The sequence below is a fragment of the Siphateles boraxobius genome, unplaced genomic scaffold (assembly GCF_051911475.1).
Source record: "Siphateles boraxobius isolate OS27281-9 unplaced genomic scaffold, OSU_SipBor_1 73, whole genome shotgun sequence".
NCBI lineage: Eukaryota > Metazoa > Chordata > Actinopteri > Cypriniformes > Leuciscidae > Siphateles > Siphateles boraxobius.
In genome coordinates, this window is record NW_027509201.1 from 2101022 (window position 1) to 2122046 (window position 21025).

Here is a 21025-nt window from a genome sequence, read left to right on the forward strand (position 1 = left end):
TAAGAAATTAGAGCTTATGAAGCAAATTCAAATGGCCTGAGGAATATCTGGGAAGTGGAGACAGATGTGTCAGATTAAACAGGAAGTGAATCTTTCCGTTGTGGGACAGCGAGAGGGTTGGCAGCACTTTAAAACAAGAATCTGTTTTAAACAATCAAGCATCTTAGTAAAAATGTACGTGTGTATCGAGAAGCATCTGATTAACTTTTTTAGGGGTCAGTGTTGTAGTAAATTGTCTTTTAGGAGGCTGTAACCATAAAGAGATTACATGAGGTTAACCTGTTTCCATTTGACCTGCCTCTTATTGGGTATAAATTTACATCAGCATGTGAAAAATAGGGGGGTCTGTTCCCTAATAAAGATTTCTATTGCAAATAAATCCTGCTCTTTTGAACTTTCTATTCGTCAAAGAATCCTGGAAAAATCCTTCAAAAAACATTAAGCATCACAACTGTTAATAAGAATAATCAGAAATGTTTCCTGAGCATCAAATCATCATATTATACTGATTTCTGAAGGATCATGTGACACTGAAGACTGGAGTATTGATGCTGAAAATTCAGCTTTGCATCACATGATTAAATTACATTTATTCACGAGAATTTTAGTAATATTCCACAATTTTACTGTATTTCTGTGTTCAAATAAATGCAGCCTTAGTGAATATAAGAGACTCCATACAAAAACATTAAATAATCTTACCAACCCCAAACCCTGAACGCTAATTATTTAAAGGTTTTTCTATGTAAATTGTCTCAGTCTCAGGTGGCAAAAATATCTCAGCCTATAAATATAGATATTAATGGTTGCTGCTTTAGATTTAGTGTTTGCAGGAATTTCTATAATTATTTGCAGTTATACAAATGTTTTTTTATAGTTTCAGAATTTCGTCATATACGAAACAGATCCAGAAACACAAATCAGATGAACTATATGCAAACAGATGCCATGAAAACTGTCAACCTTAAAGCAAAGCAGTTATAAAAATGTTAAAGTTTTCAAAGCTCAGCACATTTAAATATGTGTTAGTGAAAAGTGTACTGCTGTTTTTTATGACACAGTTTGAACCCCCCTGAAGTTTCACAGACCTTTACAGGCTCTCAAAAACACGTAAGTGTCCATTAAGTGACTTAGCAGAGCTTCTTTCTAACAGAGATGAGCTTAAAGCCAACAGTCATTTATTGGGGTCCTGACACGCACCAATCCACTTCTAGTGTTTCTATTCCAGTCAAGGGCCGGCTGAAAACTATGCTGTTTTTTCTAACATTTACGATTGTTGCTCGTCAGACTGTCCGTAATGACCCCAATAAGATCTTGAGTAAAAGCCAAGGCAGACTCTACGACGACTGTATATTATGTCAGACTGTCTATCTCAGCTAAGACTTTTGTCACGATTTGCCGGGTGTTTCACATCATCAATTCATCAGTTCTTCCATCCATTAATGAGACACGAAACACTGTTTGGCCTACGAAAGAAATGTTTTAAAATCTCTGAAATTTAGACGATAGAATCGTGGTAAATATCATACAGTGTGTGCCGGGCTTTACTCTCTGTTTCTCCCTTGTTTCCATCTTTGTCATCTTTTGTGCTGTAGATGTTGCGATTGGAGCTCCTGAAGAGGATGACTATGGAGGAGCCGTTTACATCTACCATGGTGATGCCACAGGAATAGTTAACAAGTACTCAATGGTAATCAACCATTATTTTGCTGAAGTGATTTGCTCAACTGTTTGTATTACGTATTGAAAATTAGAATCGATATTTATTCATTTATTTTTAATTGTATTACTTTTTATTTTATTTAAAATTTCATTTATGTCAGCTTTCAACAGTATACGCGGTAGAGTCGACCATTAGTTTAGTTTTTTCTGTTTATTTATGATGCTATTGAGTTTGATTGGTGGCTGTTTTAAAATGAATTTGATGGATTGATTTAGTTGGCAATGGATCACTTGTTTTATTGAGAAACCTAATAGCTCATGCAGTTCAACAGTTTGATTGATGGGTACGCAGTAGGTCGGCTGATTTTGTGGGAAAATGCCTTAAATGGAGCTGAGAGTGCTAGACGGATATTGGTAGCTGAAAGAATAATCAAATTAACTCAAATATTTAATAAATGAACACGCAAGGGAAAGGAAATGTGTAGAACTGCGTGGCATTTTGAAATATCTAGATGTTTTATTAATGTTTTTTTCGGTGTGCTCGTGTTAATTCAGATGTTATGAAACGCCTCTGATTGGTTGATGTGATTTTTTTTCTCTCACCTTGATCGTATGCAGAGATTGTCTGGGCGAAGCATCAACCCCACCCTCCAAATGTTCGGCCAGTCAATTTCCGGCAATGTGGACATGGATGGAAACGGATATCCAGGTTTGGCTTTACTTTAGAAACTTGGCTAGTTCTGCTCGAATGAACATTGAGAATGTTCTGAATTAACTAGATCAAAACCAACCGCATTCAGTGAGAAACCATGACGGATGCCAGACCACTTACATTGGCCTTTTGCGATCTCTGCGTAAAGATGGGAAACATGTAAAAATTTTAACGACCTTCAGTTAGTTTATTCCAATCTGGAAAACCTAAGTATTAAACTTCAGTACGTAACCCATGACATGAATGATTCGTCAAATCATGTGATTTGTCCAAAGCGATTGGGCTTATGATGTGAAAGCTGCTGTAAAAATGGCCAAAAGATGCTACTCATCTTTTTTTGCATCCACAGAAGAATCTGGTCCAAGACAGGATTAATTATATGATGGAGAATGTTCCATGCTTCGCTAATCCGAGGAATGCAGATTAAGTGGTGTTTGCTTAATTTTCTCAACCCCTTTTTGACACGTTGTGTCTGCTCGGCTGAGCTCGTAGTGCTGTGGCCAGCAAGCATTTTGTTTACAGCATTCCACAGTGGACACTCTGATTAAACAGAGACCAAAGAGAATATCAACAAAGATGACTTCATCTTCTAAGTGATTTAAACTGTTTAAAAAAAGTGTTTAAAAAAACACTCCTGTTTTATACAGGATAGCAGTTAGCATGTACAATACTTGTGCTGTTTTGCATTAGAGTTTACTAATTAGTGGTGACCAATCATAACCTTTTACTATCAGCACTATATTAGCATTATTTATAGTATTTATTCATATTTTTCTTTTTTCTTTCTTTTTTTATATATATTTTCAGTTTTTATTTAAATTTTAGCTTAAGTTTTAAGAATTTTCTCATGTGCTTTAGTCATTTTTATTATGAGCTTTTATGAGTTTTTTTATTTCTATATTACTCCTCTTTTTTAAATATTTTTTGTTTTAGTACTTTCATTAGTACTGCAACTTTTCTATTTTTTAAGTTTTTCATCTAATATTTATATTTCATTTTATTTCAGCAATTACGATTTTGAATAGTTTTAAGCTCTGATAACATCTAATCATTCCTGACCTTCCAGATAAACGTTTTTGTTTGTTTTCATCCATATCAGATGTGACAATAGGGGCGTTCATGGCTGACAGTGTGGTTTTGTTAAGGTAAGTTGTGCACTTCTGATCCAACAAAAGCTTAATTACATCAATTCCTAGTTAGTGTTCTCTTATAATCATCCCATCCATTCTGGTGTAGCTTTGACCTTTCTTTGCTGTTGCATGTGCCAGATCCAGGCCGGTGATCTCTGTGGACGTCTCCATCTTTTTGCCTGTCTCAATAAACATCACAGTACCGCAGTGTCATGAGGGTCCCCAACATCTCAACTGCTTCAATGTCACCATCTGCATGAGCTTTCGAGGAAAACATGTACCTGGCCACATAGGTGACTCACTATAGATTCGTTTTTGGGAGGGTTTTTGGTTCAGTTTTTTGGGATTTTTATTTTATTGAATTGCATTGCATTTTATTGCATTGCAATGCATTTTAGATCATTTTAATTTATTGTATTGTATTGCATTTCCATTCATAGCATTTTATAGCATTTTGTATTATTTAATATTTATTTTATTATTTAATTATTATTATTTTTATTTTATTTTACTCACTAAACCCATAAATACATACTCTTGATAAACAGTAATTCACAATGAATCACTTTTGGCTCTCACATAATGTTACCGATACCACCAAATACAGTTTTAAAATTGGTCAGAAAAAAAAGGCTATTTTTTTCATTAAATCTAGTGGTTTTGTTTCTGATATTTTGTTTTTGTTACTTGACTCAATGAGCCTGACCTCTTGCTAAACCGTTGGGTGTGGCCACTGCTTGCCGAGTGGGTGTGGCCTCATGAGAGATGGAGTATATAAAGGGAGTGTTACATAATGGGACATTTCAGGGAAGTACAGAGCACCAGTGTTAGCTCCACATGGCACTCGCATTGGGAAGTGCACCTTGTGTCTGGGTAACGCCCTGGTTCTGTAGGCCGGAGTGAGCTCATAGTGCGCTCACAGCTGGATGTGTTCAAAGAACAATCCCCTACATTAGTCCAGGAGCCCCTTCCTGCTCATAGACGTTCATTAGAGTAACACCCTGTGAGACTAGCAGAGAAATATTAGCTCTTACTCACCGTCAGGATTGCAGAAAGGGTCCTGCAATTAAACATTTGACCTCATCACAAAAACTGTCAAGAAATTCATCAAGTTCCTACAGTCACACTCATTGGCAGTGGGAAAAAAGCAGCTATTTCTGGGGTCCTGTCCAAGAGTTCTGTGTTTTTGATCAATTTCTGGGTTTTGGAAAAGCCTGTGGTTGTAGATGGATGAATCTCACCAAGAGATGTCTGGATCATATTTCATCCCAAAAAGAAAAAGAAAAATGTAATATTATTTTTCATATCGAACCGAAACTTTCTTTAGAAGCAAGCCCAAACTTAATTTTTTTGACGTTGTGTTGATGAAAATCCAACACATTTCCTCTTTAATGCAAAACATCTCATTATTGTAATGTGTCACAATATAACAGTAATGATAATGAGAGTTTATTTGAATTATATTGATGAAAATTTTGGGGGCAATGTACTTATTTGTCATTAAATATTTATTGATTTATTGATTCATCAGTACAGTTTGAACCATATTTTTTCTTTATGTCCTTGCTGTTTTCTCAGACTTCCACCAATGAAACATTTAACTCTTGGACGTGGCCCAAGAAATGTTCTTGTACGGTTCTCTCTCATTTCCACACACTGACAGTGGGAACTTGACATCTTACTTAACTTTGTTTTTAAATCTAAAATCGCCCTGGAATGCTTCTGATAGTGAGTGTTTAAACACAGAGCATGTTTGAGAGATGTTTACACATTGTTGTCTTACAGAAATGTGGGTGTCTATTTTTCTCCTCAGAGTTGCTGTACAATCTAACAGCAGATGCAGATAAGAGACACAAAGGTCTGCCGGCCCGGGTGTATTTTGGAAACGGTGTTGAGCAGACCAGTGCTGTAAGTCAGCGTTTCAGCCTGGAAATCAACCGACAGCAGTGCCATCAGTACACATCCTTTGTAAGGGTGAGTTTACTCAAAGATATCCCAGCGTACCTCATGTTCCACAGGTTCAGACTCCAGGGATTTGTCCTTTAGTCAATATGAAATCAAAATGTACCCGTTTTCCTTCCGTAATGTACATTCCTGGTCTGCATTCATCCTTGTTATCCCAACAAATAAAATTAGTCTTTGTAATCTTTCATCAAAAGTTAATAACCAATAGCCAAAAAGCTGTTTAATATTTTTAGGCTGCTGGTTTAACCATGTAAAGGCTTCTGTTTTATATTTAATACGTAAATTTTGAATCATGTTCAAATGTGAGTTTCAAATATGATCATCAGGCTTTTGAGGAAGGCTTATGTTTTCATCTCTTAATCATCATTGAATTGCATTGCATTATATGTTTTAAAACTACAAGCTTTGATCGTAAAACTAAGCATTTAAATATCTTACTTATTGGTAAATATAATGTTGATTTATATCAATTATGATATGTAACGCTCACTTTTAAAATGCATTCAATTCCTGATGAGTAAAATAAAGTCCCAGCCTACTTTCTTTCTCATAAAATGACCTGTTTTACAAGGAAATTTATGACATTACGAAAGTAAAATGGGTTGTGAATGCCATTTCATTTTGAAAATTATAGTCCGGATGTATCAGCACCACAGAATTCATGCTGGTCCATGTGATGTTGTTTGCACTTGTCCTCGACTGACCCAGTGTCTTTTCTCTCCCATGACCTGTGCTGTAAACAGCCCTGTGCTGGAGGTCAAGCCATGTTGTGCTGAACTTTATTTCACTCCATCAACAGACACCAAATATGTCCATATGCAGTTTGTCCAACTGCTTCGAAATAGTAGCTTTTGATGGTTTTTATTTGTTGCTGGTTGGCGAATAAAACAAGCTATGTGATTTCACACCTGCACATTAAATAAATAGCTAGTATGGCAATTTTGACTGTCAAGCTTGTAAAAACTCAAAAGTGCACACTTAAAAATTACTTGTGTGCTGTATTCTGAAGCTATACGGTAGATCTGTGTGAGGAAATGGCCAAATTGTGTTGCCATTTACTGCAATCTTGCCTTCAAAGGACTATCCATGTCTTTGGTGCCGAGCTCTGATTAAATCATGTAGGAGCTTGTGTGGTTTGAGTCAAAGGAGAATTTCACTAAGTGACTTATAATAAAGTCTCACTATCAAAATGAAATGCCCACCATCAGGTGACAAACAACTACCTTTGAAATGCAGCGTACTTAATGAGAGACCTTGTTTTGTGAGTCGGCCGAGAGACAGTGGTCATTGTGAGCACACAGTTAGCCTCTTGTTGTCTGTCTGCTGGTCACAGGCTGCTATCACAGCGTCGGTATATCCTCAGGGCGTCCCGGCCGTGGCGAGAAGGCCCACACAGAGCCTGTAAACTTCACTGGCGCTGCTTTATGAGTCACTTCTCCATAGGGGATCTTCTTACAGGAAGGTTTTGCCCCATACCATGCTCCTGTTTTTGCTTTACGCGAAACAGCACATGATACAAATATGCTTTAACCAACAACATTTAAGCCTGTGACAATAGAGTTTGCTGACCTAGTCTTAAGTACATTTACACATGGTTTTCCTTTTGCAGCTGTAATGCTGGTAAGGGTCATTCTACAAAATGTGCCTTTTGTGTTCTTCAATTACATGCGTAACTAATGACTTTAACACTTTTAACAACTTAACTCAACAAAAACTGAAAATGTGGTATGTATGAAGAAAGATATAAAAAAAGGTTAAAGATATTTTGTTAGTTTTGTCAGTAGGGGATCATTTTAAAGGGTTAGTTCACCCCAAAATTAAAACTATCCCATAATTTACTCACCCCTTAAGCCACCCTATGTGTATATGACTTTCTTCTTTCAGCCGAACACAATCAGAGTTATATTCAAAAATAGCCTGGCTATTCCCAGCTTTATAATGGAAGTGAATGGTACCTTTTTTTTAAGCCCAAAAAAGCACATCCATCCATCATAAAAGTGAAAACAAGGTATTGACTCCCATTATAAAGCTTGGACGAGCCAGAATATTTTTTATATAACTCTGATTTTGTGTGGCTGAAAGAAGAAAGTCATATACACCTTGGCTTGAGAGTGAGTAAATTATGGGATAATTTTCATTTTTGGGTGACATTTTCAATTTAAACCCTTTACATTGTGAACCTTGTTCCCATGATTTTGCAGAGCAAGCTATTAAGTATTGAAAACTGTGTATTTGTTGCATTAATACCAGCATTAAATTCTCTAAGAAGCATACAGTTTCATGATGACCTTGAGTAAAAGGCTTTAAGTATCAACTTTTTGAAATAGAAAAGGCTCCTTTTATATACAATGACCCTTAAATGTCTTCGACTTTAAAGTAGCTGCTAACGAATACTCATGAATACAGCTTTGCTGTAGCTAAGGAGAGACGTAATGCATCTTAATATTTCATCTTGTTTGTAGACACTGCAGATTTGTTGCTGGATCTTTCATTGTGTTTGTACTTTCTATCAAACATTGTACAATCTCTACTCAAGGCCTAAAACAACCATAGTGAGCTGCTGTTTATTGCACATTTTTCACTGATGGTCTACTGAGTCATTGTGGTTTATTTTATGTTTTAAATGTTTTAGAGAAACTCTGGTAACACTTTACAATATGGGTGCACTAATAAGCATTAATTCATGCTTACCTAATGCACAGATAATACTGAATTAATGTGTAACTAATGATTATCTAAGCTATTCATTAATGATTACCACATTAGGAACTAATTAAGAGTCTGTATGGTTAATGTATTAGTTTATACATGAATTGTTATTAATTAAATATGTAATTGTGAATTAATTCCCTAATAACTCATCTTTTTTACTAATAGTGTGAATTAATATGTTAATTACCAGAATGAGCCAAAGCCTTGTATTTCAACTTCCAGATAATACAGGTACACATTAATACATGATTAATTACTCCATTGTTAGTGCAAATTCATGTGTAAATTACTACAATTACTAAATGACTAGTTAATAATGATGTGCCTCAACAAGTAAAGTCATAACATAAGTATACCTTTGCAAATCATTAGCTAATGATTAATTAAAGCGGACAACTGGTAGTTGAAGTGCATAGCTTTGACTAATTGTGGTAATTAATACATTCATTTACACTATTAGTTAATAAAATATGTTATTAAGGAATTAATACACAATGACACATTGAATTAATAGCAATTCATGTATTACTTAATCTATTAATCATATAGACTCTTTATTAGTTGCTGATGCAGTAATAATTCATTAATGGTTTAGTTCTTCATGAATCATACATTAACTCATGATTATCTGTGCATTAGTTAAACATGAATTAATGCATATTAGTGCACCCGTATTGTAAAGTGTTACCGAAACTCTTTTTGGACTAGGGAATCACAGATAGAGGAATATGTGTTTTAATGGCTGGTTAATGAGTGAGAATTGTAATGTAATGCCTTGTGTTCTGGGTGGGCAGACAGATCACCATGCCATCTCACTGGGTGATCCTTAATGGATCAAGCGGCTTAAACACACTTCATCTACAGTAAAGAGACTCATTTGTCTTGAATGCCACACTTGTCTCGGTAGATTTGACGTGGATCCTGTCTGTCAGTGGAGAAACTTCTGTATCTCACTTAAATTACAGTCTGTATGTCCAACAAAGAAGGCTTTACAAGCGTTTCCATCCAGGTTGATATTTAGTAGTTCCATGTGGAGAAAACTGTTATCTCCTCCGTTATCTGTTGGTATTTGCATGTTAGTTTGGTGTGCATCTCATCCCACAGCACTTTGGCATCATGACGTAGAGTTTTGCATGGGCAAACACAACTCACGTTTTCTTCAGAACGTAAATCTAATCTAATATTGAATATTCTCTGCTAATTAAAGTATGAATTTGTATTATATTCAAAAGTACATAGTATACATATCAAGAGTATAATCATAGCAAACACTTTCAACTTGGTCAGAAGTAAATTGACCTTGTTAGCGCAGCTTTGAATTAACCTGTCAGCCTTATGTAAGTGAGACGTACTTTTATTGCACTGTATTCTTTGTGCGTTTGTGAGAAGTGTTTGCATTAGCAGAGCTGTTTGTGTAAGAAAAGTATCTGTGTCTATGACGTATTTTAGGATTGTTTAAACTGATCATGCCAGGCATGGCTTTAGTGGAGTTATATTATGGATTTTGTCAGGCCGTTTTTATGTGCACTGGGTGGTATAGTTGAGCAAAGGAGTTACACAGTTCAAAAGTTCGAGGTCTGTAAGATTTGTTTTATCATTGTTTTTGAGTTTATACTCACCAAGGCAGAATTTGTTAGATTAAAATACAATAAATTTAAAAAAATATATATATTATTAGAATGTAAAATAACTGTTTTCTACATGAATATATTTTAAAATGTAGTGTCACATATAAAATTGTCACATGATCCTTTAAATATCATTCTAATATGCTGATTTGATTCTCAAGAAATATTTCGTATTATTATCAAAGTTGAAAACAGTTGCTGCTTCATATTTTTGTGGAAACTGTGATGCATTTTTTCAGGATTTTGATGAATAGAAAGTTAAAAAGAAAAGCATTTATTTGAAATAGAAATCCTTTGTAGTATTATAAATGTCTTTACTGTCACTTTTTTCCGATCAGTTTAATGCATCCTGGCTGGATAGTGAAAAGTATTAATTTCTTTCAAAAATGACTTTACTATAAATAGTCCATCCAAAATGATGCAGATAAAAATGTATTGATGCACTCTCTAATGAATTCCCATAATTATAAGCCTCGTATCAGTTTGTCAAACAACACTCAAATATGTTCCAAAACATGAGTGTGTTTATTCAGTCGGCGAGTTTAAAGCAGCACAAATCCCCCGTCATCAAGCGTGATTTGGCTGCTGTCCCGAGGGCCAGGTCTGCACGGCTCTCCTCTCATTTATCCGGGTGTTAGTGTCTCCCCGCAAGAAGCCAGGACCCCCACTCTCTAGCTGAGGTATGCTAATGGAAACCAGCTGGCTCTCCGCCGGGATCTCTGGAGGGAACCTTCACTAACTCTCACACGGTGAAAGCACTGAGGAACGTCACAGCGGTCTGGGGAGATGTTGTTTTGTCAACTGGAGCTCTTGTTCTGGCCCCCCGGTGACACTGAGCTGGTTTCAGTCTGTGAATGCGTTCAGACTCTCTTCAGGAGAACATTTAGATGAACCTTCATCTTGATTTAAGAGATATCTGCATATTGTTTTTCTTTGTTAACCTTGGTTTCTGAGCAAAGTAAATACCTGCTGATTTGGGTTAGTTGAGGCCAATGAATGTGATATTTGCATTGGCTGATCTTACTTTTGTTTTTTTTGCTTTTCTGTTCTCTCAAAAATTCTCCTTGAAATTGGATTTTGCGTTTGATTGACTTTTAAATCTTTATTGTATTCTTATTCGTTGCTACATGACCGGGCCGTTAGGATTCGGTTGCGAGAATACCTCTGACAGAGATATAAAGTGTCCAATCACTTTGTTTTTATGTGCTGTTTAGAGGAGTTTTCATTTAAAAAACTTAAATATTTTCTTTAAATATTATTTTAATCTTTTCTTAATTAGCATAACTATAAATATTAATGTTTGCCGTTGAACAGTGTCTGTTAAAAGCATTAAAATGTACATGATGTAACTGCATGCATATTAATATAGTTTATGTATGTTAATATACAGTATATATGATGTTTAAATTTTCTCTTTAGCATAACTGATATACTGTGAATATGTATGCAGTAGATCAATGTTTTTTAAATATATTTAAAATGCTATAATTTATTATCCTAATATATTTTATAATAATATTTACATTGTTCAAGACTAGCTTCATTGTGACCAAGTAGATACATATGTTGAACTCTAGTAATATAATTTTGTTTATCTTTATTCTATTAGTTCCTCAAACAGGAACGGGCTACACCATTTCCTGTTTAGTAATGTGCATCGCAGCGCAATCCAGAATTAGTTGTGATTTAATTAGATGAAATTTGACCTGCAGGACGTACGTTTAATTGAACAGATTGTGCTTTTCCAAAGGTTGTTGTGGTTGGTTTGACACAAGCATTCCTGTGCACACTGAGGTTAGAAACACTTTGTGAAACCCCTGCATGTTGCCAAAAGAAACAAGCATCTACACAGGCTTCTCAAAATTCTAGTAAATAGTCTAGTTATAATTTCCCTCGACTGGAATAGGAGGCATTACGTAATGGATTCATGTTGATCATTTTAAACATGTTTTTATTGGCTCAGTTTGTGGAATATCATACCAGACTGCCAGATGTTCTTTGCTTGGTTATTTTTAGCCAGATAAACTGCAAATGTGGTGCAGTAGCACCTAAGAGCAAGTGAGCATACATTTTTTAAAATTGTTTTTTGATCATGATGGATGTTTTTGGATGAACTTTCGGAGTTCAGTGGAAGATCCGACTGGTTTATTGTCTTACCATTGCCACCCTCATGCTAACCGTTCACTTCATCATCTCATGTCATTTTCACAATGTTTTTTTCTTGGCACTCCATGCACAATGGGTTGAAAAACTGCTTGGGTGGATTTTCCATATTGCATATAGGGATCAGGGCAGGTTTAAATGTCCATGCTGAAGGATGAGGCATTAGAGGAATCAACACTCAAATGAGCAGAACCAGATGCAAGGGACAAATCTATTTCCTGTGTTATTATGGCAGCCACACACACTGTTTTCTCTAGTAGAAAGGAAATGACAATAGTATTTTCTGGGCTGTTAGACTAGATGTGATCCCGTTGCAATAAATAGGCCTGAATTCCTCAATATATATTGTCAGGGGAACCTCATATTGATTCAGTTTTTTCCTCATAGCAAATCTATATAAATAGCTTAACTTAATTTATCACATATGCATTTACATTCCATCATAGCTATCACTCGTTCAGCGATAGCAAACTCATTAGTCACGGTCCCACATGAGATAGGCTTGGGATTTGTAGCACACACTCTATGGAGAAGCTAAAGGCTGTCAGATTCCTTTAGCTGTCTGGTTGTTGTATTGTATGTCACTCATAGTTCTCTTTACCATGTTTACATAAATGCCTCAAGTCCTGCGCAGGCTTTACTGATGTATGTGGCCTCTGTGGCAATGTATGTATGTAATGTGCTGGCATGGTGATAGAGAAACTTGTAAAGTAAGTTGCATGTACTGCTTGTAAAGTTGTGGCATAAGCTCCAATCCAAAACCTGGCTGTCTACTGCCTGCATAGGCTACTGTGTTAGTGAACCTCGAAAGTGACTGATTATTGAGTCTGAAATAAGCATGTTGCTATGATAAAGATGTGTTACTTTAAGCATGAAATAAACAGCACACACTCACACGTTTTAATTAAAATGATACGTTTTATCTTTCCTTTAGTTTACCTTTCAAAAGTTTGGGGTCATTATGATTTTTTTATTTTTTTGAAAAATAAGTCTCTTAATCTTACCAAGGCAGCATTAATTTTATCAAAAATACAGTAAAAACAGCAGTCTTGTGAAATATTATTTAGAATTTTTAATAAGTGTTTTCTATTTGAACATATTTTAATATGTTATTTATTCCTGTGATGCAAAGCTGAATTGTCTGCATCATTACTCCAGTCTTCAGTGTCACATGATCCTTCAGAAATCATTCTAATATCAATGATTGAAACAGTTGTGCTGTGTAATTTTGTGGAAACAGTTAAAAAAAATCAAGATTCTTTAAAAGAAAATATTTTATAACATTAAAAATGTCACTTTTGATCAATTTACTGCATGCTTGCTGATTAAAAGTATTAAAAATCTTTAGAACCATTTTTGTTCTTTTATTTATTTATAATATTTCTCTAGACTTTTTCAGTTATTTTGGATTATTTTCCCCCCAATCTAATTTGTCTAGTAATGCTGAGTAAATTGGGCCTAAATTAGTTATCTTTGAAGCCAGCCCTGTTCAAAACCACACCAGAAGCATGTCTGAAATGCCCTAATTTGCTGTCTTAGGTATAGGCTGCTCACTAGGTTTTGGCACGGAGCTAAGTGTCACACAACACTGATACTATTTCTCATACATGCACACACTGTGTCAGATCCTGCAGTGCTGATTTGATGGTATTCATAGTACTGACCCAGTGAGAGGACTAGGCTGTTTGCCACACTACTGGCTTTGTGTTGCCACATATAACAGTCCCGCATAACGCTGCAATTCCTCCAATGCCATTCCACAGGCTTCATTTACACCCAGCCAAGAAAGCTGATACAATGAATCCACACGGCAGGAAGGTAATCATGTCCAGCTGTCTCCCAATAAACACGCTCACGACTCCAGCATCTATTTATAAAACATGGTGACGGAAAAATATTACAATGCAAGAAACCCACAATACCGACAATAAATGTCGTGGAAAGAACTCTGAAATAATGTCGAAATGGGAGAAAACTTCATATGAAGTAGCCCAAGCGTCTTTAGTTGCTTGCTGAATTCAGGGAAAGTAGATAGCTTGATGCTGGAGAGTAGGGGTGGGCGATATCTCGATATTTAAAATATATCGAGATATTTTTTAAACACGATATGGATTTCATATAGTATATATCGATATATTGTTCATATTTAAATCTGATTTCGCCACTTTGCTTGTTTGCCTTCTCTGTGCTGTGCTCGCCCCCGCCTCCTTGCTTTTGTTCCCCCTCCCCTCGCGTGCAGTGTTGCCAACTTAGCGCCTTTTTCGCTATTTTAGCGACTTTTCAGACCCCTTTAGCGACATTTTTTTTCAAAAAAGCGACTAGTGACAAATCTAGCGACTTTTTAGACAAACCTCAGTAACCTCCAGATGTTGCCAGTGCTGTTCTGCGAGCGCAAGCTCTTGCTTTCTCCCTGCCGTCACTCTCTCTAACTGCGTCTACCTTGTTCAGTGAATGGCTGAGACGAGCAGCAGCAGCATTCATGTGTTGAGCGCGCGCCAGTTTTTTTGTTTTTCCATGGACTTGTCACTTATCTGCTTCTCTTTTGTTTTATATTTAAAGTTTTGTTTGACCATTTTAATTTCCTTTCTTTTGCTTATTACTTGTAATACTCACTATCACATTGCTTTCACCCAGTTCCCGAACTCTCTCAATTCAGTTAATTTTACACATATAAAAAAATGTAGTCATTCACTATATGATAGGTATAGCTACTTGTTCTATTGTCTGACGAAAATAATATAGGAAATGAGAACAGCTTTATTGGACATTCGGCGACGGCTATATTATATTATATTATATTAAAATACAGAATGTGAGCATGAATTTAGAGAGAAAACACATTAGGCAGGCAGAAGCACTTTGTTCCTATATGCACTGCCTACCTTGAGTTGAGTTGTTTCATTTTTGAATGAAAAGAAGGCAATATGTATTATTTCTTCCTTTATTTCACAGTTAAATTATTATTTTTGTATGTCGCAGAAGTACTTTATTCCTACATGAACTGCCTACCTCTTTGCACTTCAATAAAAAAAAGACTGTGGTATTTTGCTTATTTGTTTTTGCTGTAGTTTTTGTGGGGTTATTTTTCCTGTAAAGATATCGAGATATATATCGTATATCGAGATATAGCAAAATATATCGAGATATATTTTTTGCTCCATATCGCCCAGCCCTACTGGAGAGTTGTGCAGCTGAATGAATGTTTAAACACGGCAGTGATCTTCCTTTACTCTGTGGATCTACTGCACATCTTGATGTGACATTTCAGATTTCAAATGATTTTTATTGGTAAAACTTAATATCAGAATCAATATCAGGTCCCCTGACAGTCATATATATATATATATATATATATATATATATATATATATATATATATATATACTGTATAATATGTCATAATCAGATCTAATAACTAAATATGCCTTCATTCTTCTTGGCATAGATTCAGTAAGGCGCTGGAAACAATCCTCAGAGATTTTGGTCCATATTGACATGAAAGCATCACACAGTTGCTGCAGATTTATTGGCTGCACATCCATCATTCGAGTATCCCGTTCCAGCAAATCCCAAATCTGCTCTACTGGACTGAGATCTGGTGACTGTGGAGGCCATTTGAGTTTAGTGACTCACTGTCATGTTCAAGAAACCAGTTTGAGATGATTTGAGCTTTGTGACGCCATGTTATCCTGCTGGAAGTCATCAGAAGATGATACACTGTGGTCATAAAGAGATGGACATGGTCAGCAAAATACTCAGGTATACTGTGGTCTTTAAATGATGCTCAATTGGTACTAAGAGCCCCAAAGTGTGCCAAGAAAATATATAACACACCATTACATCACCAGCAGCCTGAACTGTTGATTTAAGGCAGGACGGATAAATGCTTTCACTCTTTACACCAAACTCTGTCCCTAACATCTGAATGTTGCAGCAGAAATCGAGACGCATCAAACCAGGCGACATTTCCCCAATCTTCTATTGTCCAGTTTTGAATTGTAGCCTCAGTTTGCTGCTGTTATCTGACAGGAGTGAGACCAGTGTGTGTCTTCTGCTGCTGTAGCTCTTCTGCTTCAGTGTTTGACATGTTGAGCGTTCAGAGAAGCTCTTCTGCAGAGCTCGGTTGTATCGAGTGATCATTTGAGTTACTGTTGCCTTTCTATCAGCCGAACCAGTCTGGTCATTCTCCTCTGACCTCCGGCATCAACAAGGCATTTTCACTCACTGGATATTTCTCTTTTTCAGACCATTCTCTGTAAACCCTCGAAATGGTTGTGTGTGAAAAGCCCAGTAGATCAGTGGTGTCTGACCATGTCTAGAGTTTCTGCCATGTGATTGGCTGATTAGATATTTGCCTGTAAGTGGTGAGTGTGTGTGTATGAATGCTGAGTGTATATGTGCACCAAGAAAACATGTTTCAAGCAACCTTTCCATTGTGAGATTTGGCTTGTATAAATGTTTATTTTGTCAACCACACATTGTTCTGTTAAATTAAAGCAAGACTTTAGAGGGTTTTATTTATATGGTCTGATGACATGCTGTTATGTGTGGTGTTTAACACCTGACTTCTCTCTAGTGAATGTTAAACAACAGCCACACTAGTGACTCGGTCAACCTCATCCACACCCTGGTTGTTGTTGGAATCGTATCTGTTTTCCTATTGGAGCGCGGTGGTGGACTGCCTTCGGTGTGTGGCGCTCAAACATATCAAGTATAGCAGTTTATTTTATAAGAGCTAAAGCGTCTCTCGGCCCACGCGCAGTAGATTTAAAGATTTTATCCAGGCTGCACCGATTAGAACAATAGACCCAGAATAACTCCACGGTAAAAGTCGACCAGTTTTATGAGCCCTGATCTCATCAGACAGAGGAAGCATCTGTCGCTGCCGTTCTGACCGTTCAGGATGAACTGAAGTTCACGGAGTTGCTTCAGCAGGATCATTCAGAGAGATAAAACTAATACAATCTCTGGCGTTGAACAGAAAACAGGCAGTTTAATCTATGAACATTCACTGGACATCTGAAGTAATGCATTGATATTTCAGTCAAATTGGAGAATCATTTTTCTCACAATATTGTATAGAAATGCTAAATAATTTCCTAGATGATCACTTTATACACTTGCTTTTTAATTTTTGTAGTTGCATGATGTGTATTTTTGCATGTTGTTTTTTAAAGATAGGATATAGGGATTTATTATAAATGGAATATAAATGACAGCTGGAAGTCCATCCATCACCAAAAGGAAGTCCTGTAACCTTTTTTGTCGTTGTTATTCCTGTTTCTCTTAATAAAACTGAGAGCAAACATCGAATCTATGGCAAAAGGCGAATCATAAATTATTTTTACGCTCCTGTCAGTTTTGATAAATGCATTGTAGATATCTAGTGCCATTAAGTCATATAGATACGATCTAATGCCTCTTAATGACTGAATGCTAGAAAAGCAGGTCATAACGCCAAAAATATAACATTTTCTTTAGCATTTTTGTCTTGTTTTCCAGTACAAATATCTAAACCTCCTTAAATCAAGATACACTTCCCAGAGAAGCAAAATGACATAAGATAACAAGTGTTTTTTTTCTTCTGAAAAATGTATCAAAGTTAGTGACTTTACCCTTAAAACAATAAAAAATATCTGGCAAATATCTACTTTTCTCTTCAAATTACTTTTTTTTTTCCGACCCCGCATGCATATATGTTTTTTTGTTTTAGGCATAAACTCATAAAGTAAGCATTATTTTGATCGTTCTTTCAGAAAACAAGAGTAGTTTTTTGCTTCTCAGGCAATTGAAGTGATTTAAGAAGTTGTCCTGGAAAACAAGACAAATGCTGAGGAAGACAATATTTTTTGCAGTGCAGCTTCTTAAAATACTTGATTTATATACTTAGTCTCATTTTGTACAAGATCTGTGTTCTTGAACTGTTATTTAGAGAATAACTTTGCGATGGAAGCCATATTTCCCAGCCAGCATCCCTAACTCGCATTACAACTCCATAAAAGGAACTAATCCCAATCCTCTCTTCATGAATTGTGCTTCACGTGTGCGTATAGTGCTGGTGGGATCTTCACAGGAGTGCTCCGTTTTCGGCCAGATAAGGGGACTGTGAGCCGGACCAGGGAGCGGGCCGGATGATTGAAGGAGGAATGGCTTGGAATTCTGGGAATGAGTATCGGGAGTAAAGGATTTTGTTGGCTCTCCCTACACTTACCCTTGACATGACCCACCTTCTCACTAAGTGAGTTAAACTTAAGGGCATATCAGTTATTCCAGGCATTTATGTTGACGGATAACAGCAGAGAGTACGTATAAAGCTATGGAAATATTACTGTACATGTCAAGGCAAAAAAGATTGAGTTGTTGCTCTTCCAAATGAAAAGACACTGCTGGATGTCCTTCTAAATACCAGTGTATTTTTGCACAGTGGAAAGATTTCCAGGCAGTTTAATTTTTGGTGAAGTGTTAAGAGAGTGTGTGTATCTTGGCCTGATGTCTCAGTAAGCATTTGATGAATGCTTTGTTCTCACTCTAATAACAAGTCTTTTTTTGTTCTTTGCACAAAACCTGCATGTCAAGAGCATGTGCAGGTCACTTCAACACAAAATCAAGAGGAAAAAATGGAAATATATTTTGCAAAAAGATAAATGAAGCATATTTTTCAGATAAGTGTTTTTATATTGTGAAATTTTATCCTGGCAATTAAGCATATTTCCTATCAAATTTTCAAAGTATTGTATTTTTTAGTTTATTTATTCTATTTTATTTCAATTGCCGTAGAAATATAGACAGTGCAGCTCTATTTATTTATTTATTCAATTTTCATTTAATCACATATGTTAATATGTATTGAGAAAATCCCCCAAAAGAAGATAATTCAAAGACATTACTTTTATTGTGGTAGATGCAGACACTGAATAGACGAAACATATCTTTAGATGTCACCTAAATTGTATTTGTTTTCATATAATTAAACATAAGCCAGTAACTGACCAATCATGTTGACATCCATAAAAATCTGGTCCAAAAAAAGGCTTTATTTATGCTTTTGGCAGATGCTTTTATCCAAAGCGACTTACAATGCATTCAAGGTACACCTTTGATCAGTCCTTGCTTTCCCTAGAAATCGAACCCATGACCTTGCCATTGCTAGCGCTGTGCGCAACTGTTATATACAAAATGTAAATATACCCCCCGTTTTAAATTTTGAGGTCAAATGTTCCTGACAGGTTTCGTGAGATTCACCCCTTAATTTGTTGGTAGATGTTCCTTAGTGCTGGATGAACAATGATTTTTTTCACTGTTCAGAGAGAAAATGTTTTCCATGTGCCCATTTACGCCACAGGAGCATGGCACCTCAATTCCAGCTTTATAAATCCCAGCTGTGTTTTCAACTGAGGGTCACATGCTAAATACCTTTTACATTATGTACACCAGCCCAATAAAAGTTCATTGATTTTTTCAAGGACATTGTTCCAGTGTTTCATTCTCTTATGTGTCATTGAGTATTATATCATTTCTTTCATACTGTACATTTGCTTATTTTTTCTGCAGTGTGTATACTGTGTGAGTTATGCAATTTTTGTATGCACGGAATATGCAAGGTCATGTGACAACTATGTAGCATACAACTGTTTGAAGCATGTATTGGTGCATATTCTGTATATGTTGCACAGTATATACAGTGTATATATTCCACTACATAGCCAGTGTGTTATCAGTTATCTAGAAGTGTGTGTTGTGTGTGCTTTCTAGCATACAGTAAGGGGAAAGCAGTTAGTGTGGAGGGGTTCTGCATACTAACCACAGATGGAATAAGTTTCCAGCCTGCTGAAGTGATGGGCGACGTCCCATATGCTCTCACTCCAGTGTGTGTTAACCATCGGCATTCTCATGGGAAAATTTCAGCAGTTCTCAGGGGGGTTAATAGAGAGGCTAGGAAACTATTTGTCCCTGTGATAACTCCTGCAGTTTGGGCAAACAAGACGAAATTGTATCTGCCTTGACATCACAACATTTCAAGGGGAAAGCTTTGTTTTGAAAGCTGCCTAACTAGACACCACATGAAGGCATCAAAATCACTCTCCCAACTTTGTTCTAAGTTTGTTCCATAAGGTATGGAGTGTAATTATGGTGTTTTCTAAGACTTCTAATCCCAGAACGCGTTGCAACAACAAACCAAAATTGTGTTATGCATTTTATGTGTGTGTATGCATTTTATATATTCAGTTAGGATGCTAGTTAGCAAAGCTGCTTACACTAGGTTTTGGAACACAGCAAATGAGTAACAAAAATGTCAGCAAGCAGACACATATTGTAAAAAAAAAAGGCGACGCTTTATCTTTTAAGAGACCCGAAACACTTGTTCACTACCGTTTGGTATAAAGTGTCGTTTATGGGTAAAGGTTGAAGTGGAAGATACAGGTCATTTTTAGATGCAATTGAATAAATGCTCAGAAGAGATGCTACATTGCTGGTGTGAAATTTTGATAACAATATTAATCAATAACATTACCAATGATTATCAATAACACTGCGACCATCTATGCATATTTATATATCTAGAAGCATTGTTTTCACTATCAGGACAGACCTGTGACCCATTTATGGGTTGTTGTGACACACCAGTTGTGAACCACTGAACTAAACCTTATCATGTCTCTCTCCACTCAGTATAATTATGATCTGTTTGACATCAGAAGGCTTTCTTTTCTTTGGCTCATTTTGCAGCTGTTGGAGAGCTGCTAGTTTGATTTGTTTATGAAATAAGGCATTTCTGAACATGGACTAACACTTTAGGAATGAGTGTCTGTGATTTATCATCGGTGTTCGTTGAGCTCGTGGACTTTGGAAAGAGATCTGAGAAATATCTTCATGCTCAGGCTTTGCCCGGTTCATGTCCGTTTCATTCCGGCTTTTAATGCAGGAAGCAAATGCAGATTCACCTGCTCATCTCCAGAGAACTTGTTCTGGCGATATATTAATTAATCTTTCATGTTAATTTGTAGTTTTCCACAGACTAAGTGATCTATACTGAACTATGCAAGTGAAAGTGG

The 21025-nt window shown here is 36.2% G+C and overlaps 1 protein-coding gene across 2 annotated transcripts in view; it reads left to right on the forward strand.

The window, feature by feature from the left end:
• Positions 1-21025, forward strand: part of itga9 (integrin, alpha 9) — an 83779-nt gene that overhangs the window by 25138 nt on the left and 37616 nt on the right. The window contains exons 11-15 of one of the 2 annotated variants that reach the window (XM_077217433.1): positions 1596-1690; positions 2281-2371; positions 3474-3519; positions 3643-3797; positions 5318-5472. In XM_077217433.1, the coding sequence (XP_077073548.1) occupies positions 1596-1690; positions 2281-2371; positions 3474-3519; positions 3643-3797; positions 5318-5472 (542 nt within the window). Of the gene's footprint in view, positions 1-1595; positions 1691-2280; positions 2372-3473; positions 3520-3642; positions 3798-5317; positions 5479-21025 lie in introns of both variants that reach the window. The other variant, XM_077217434.1, reaches the window with a different exon arrangement.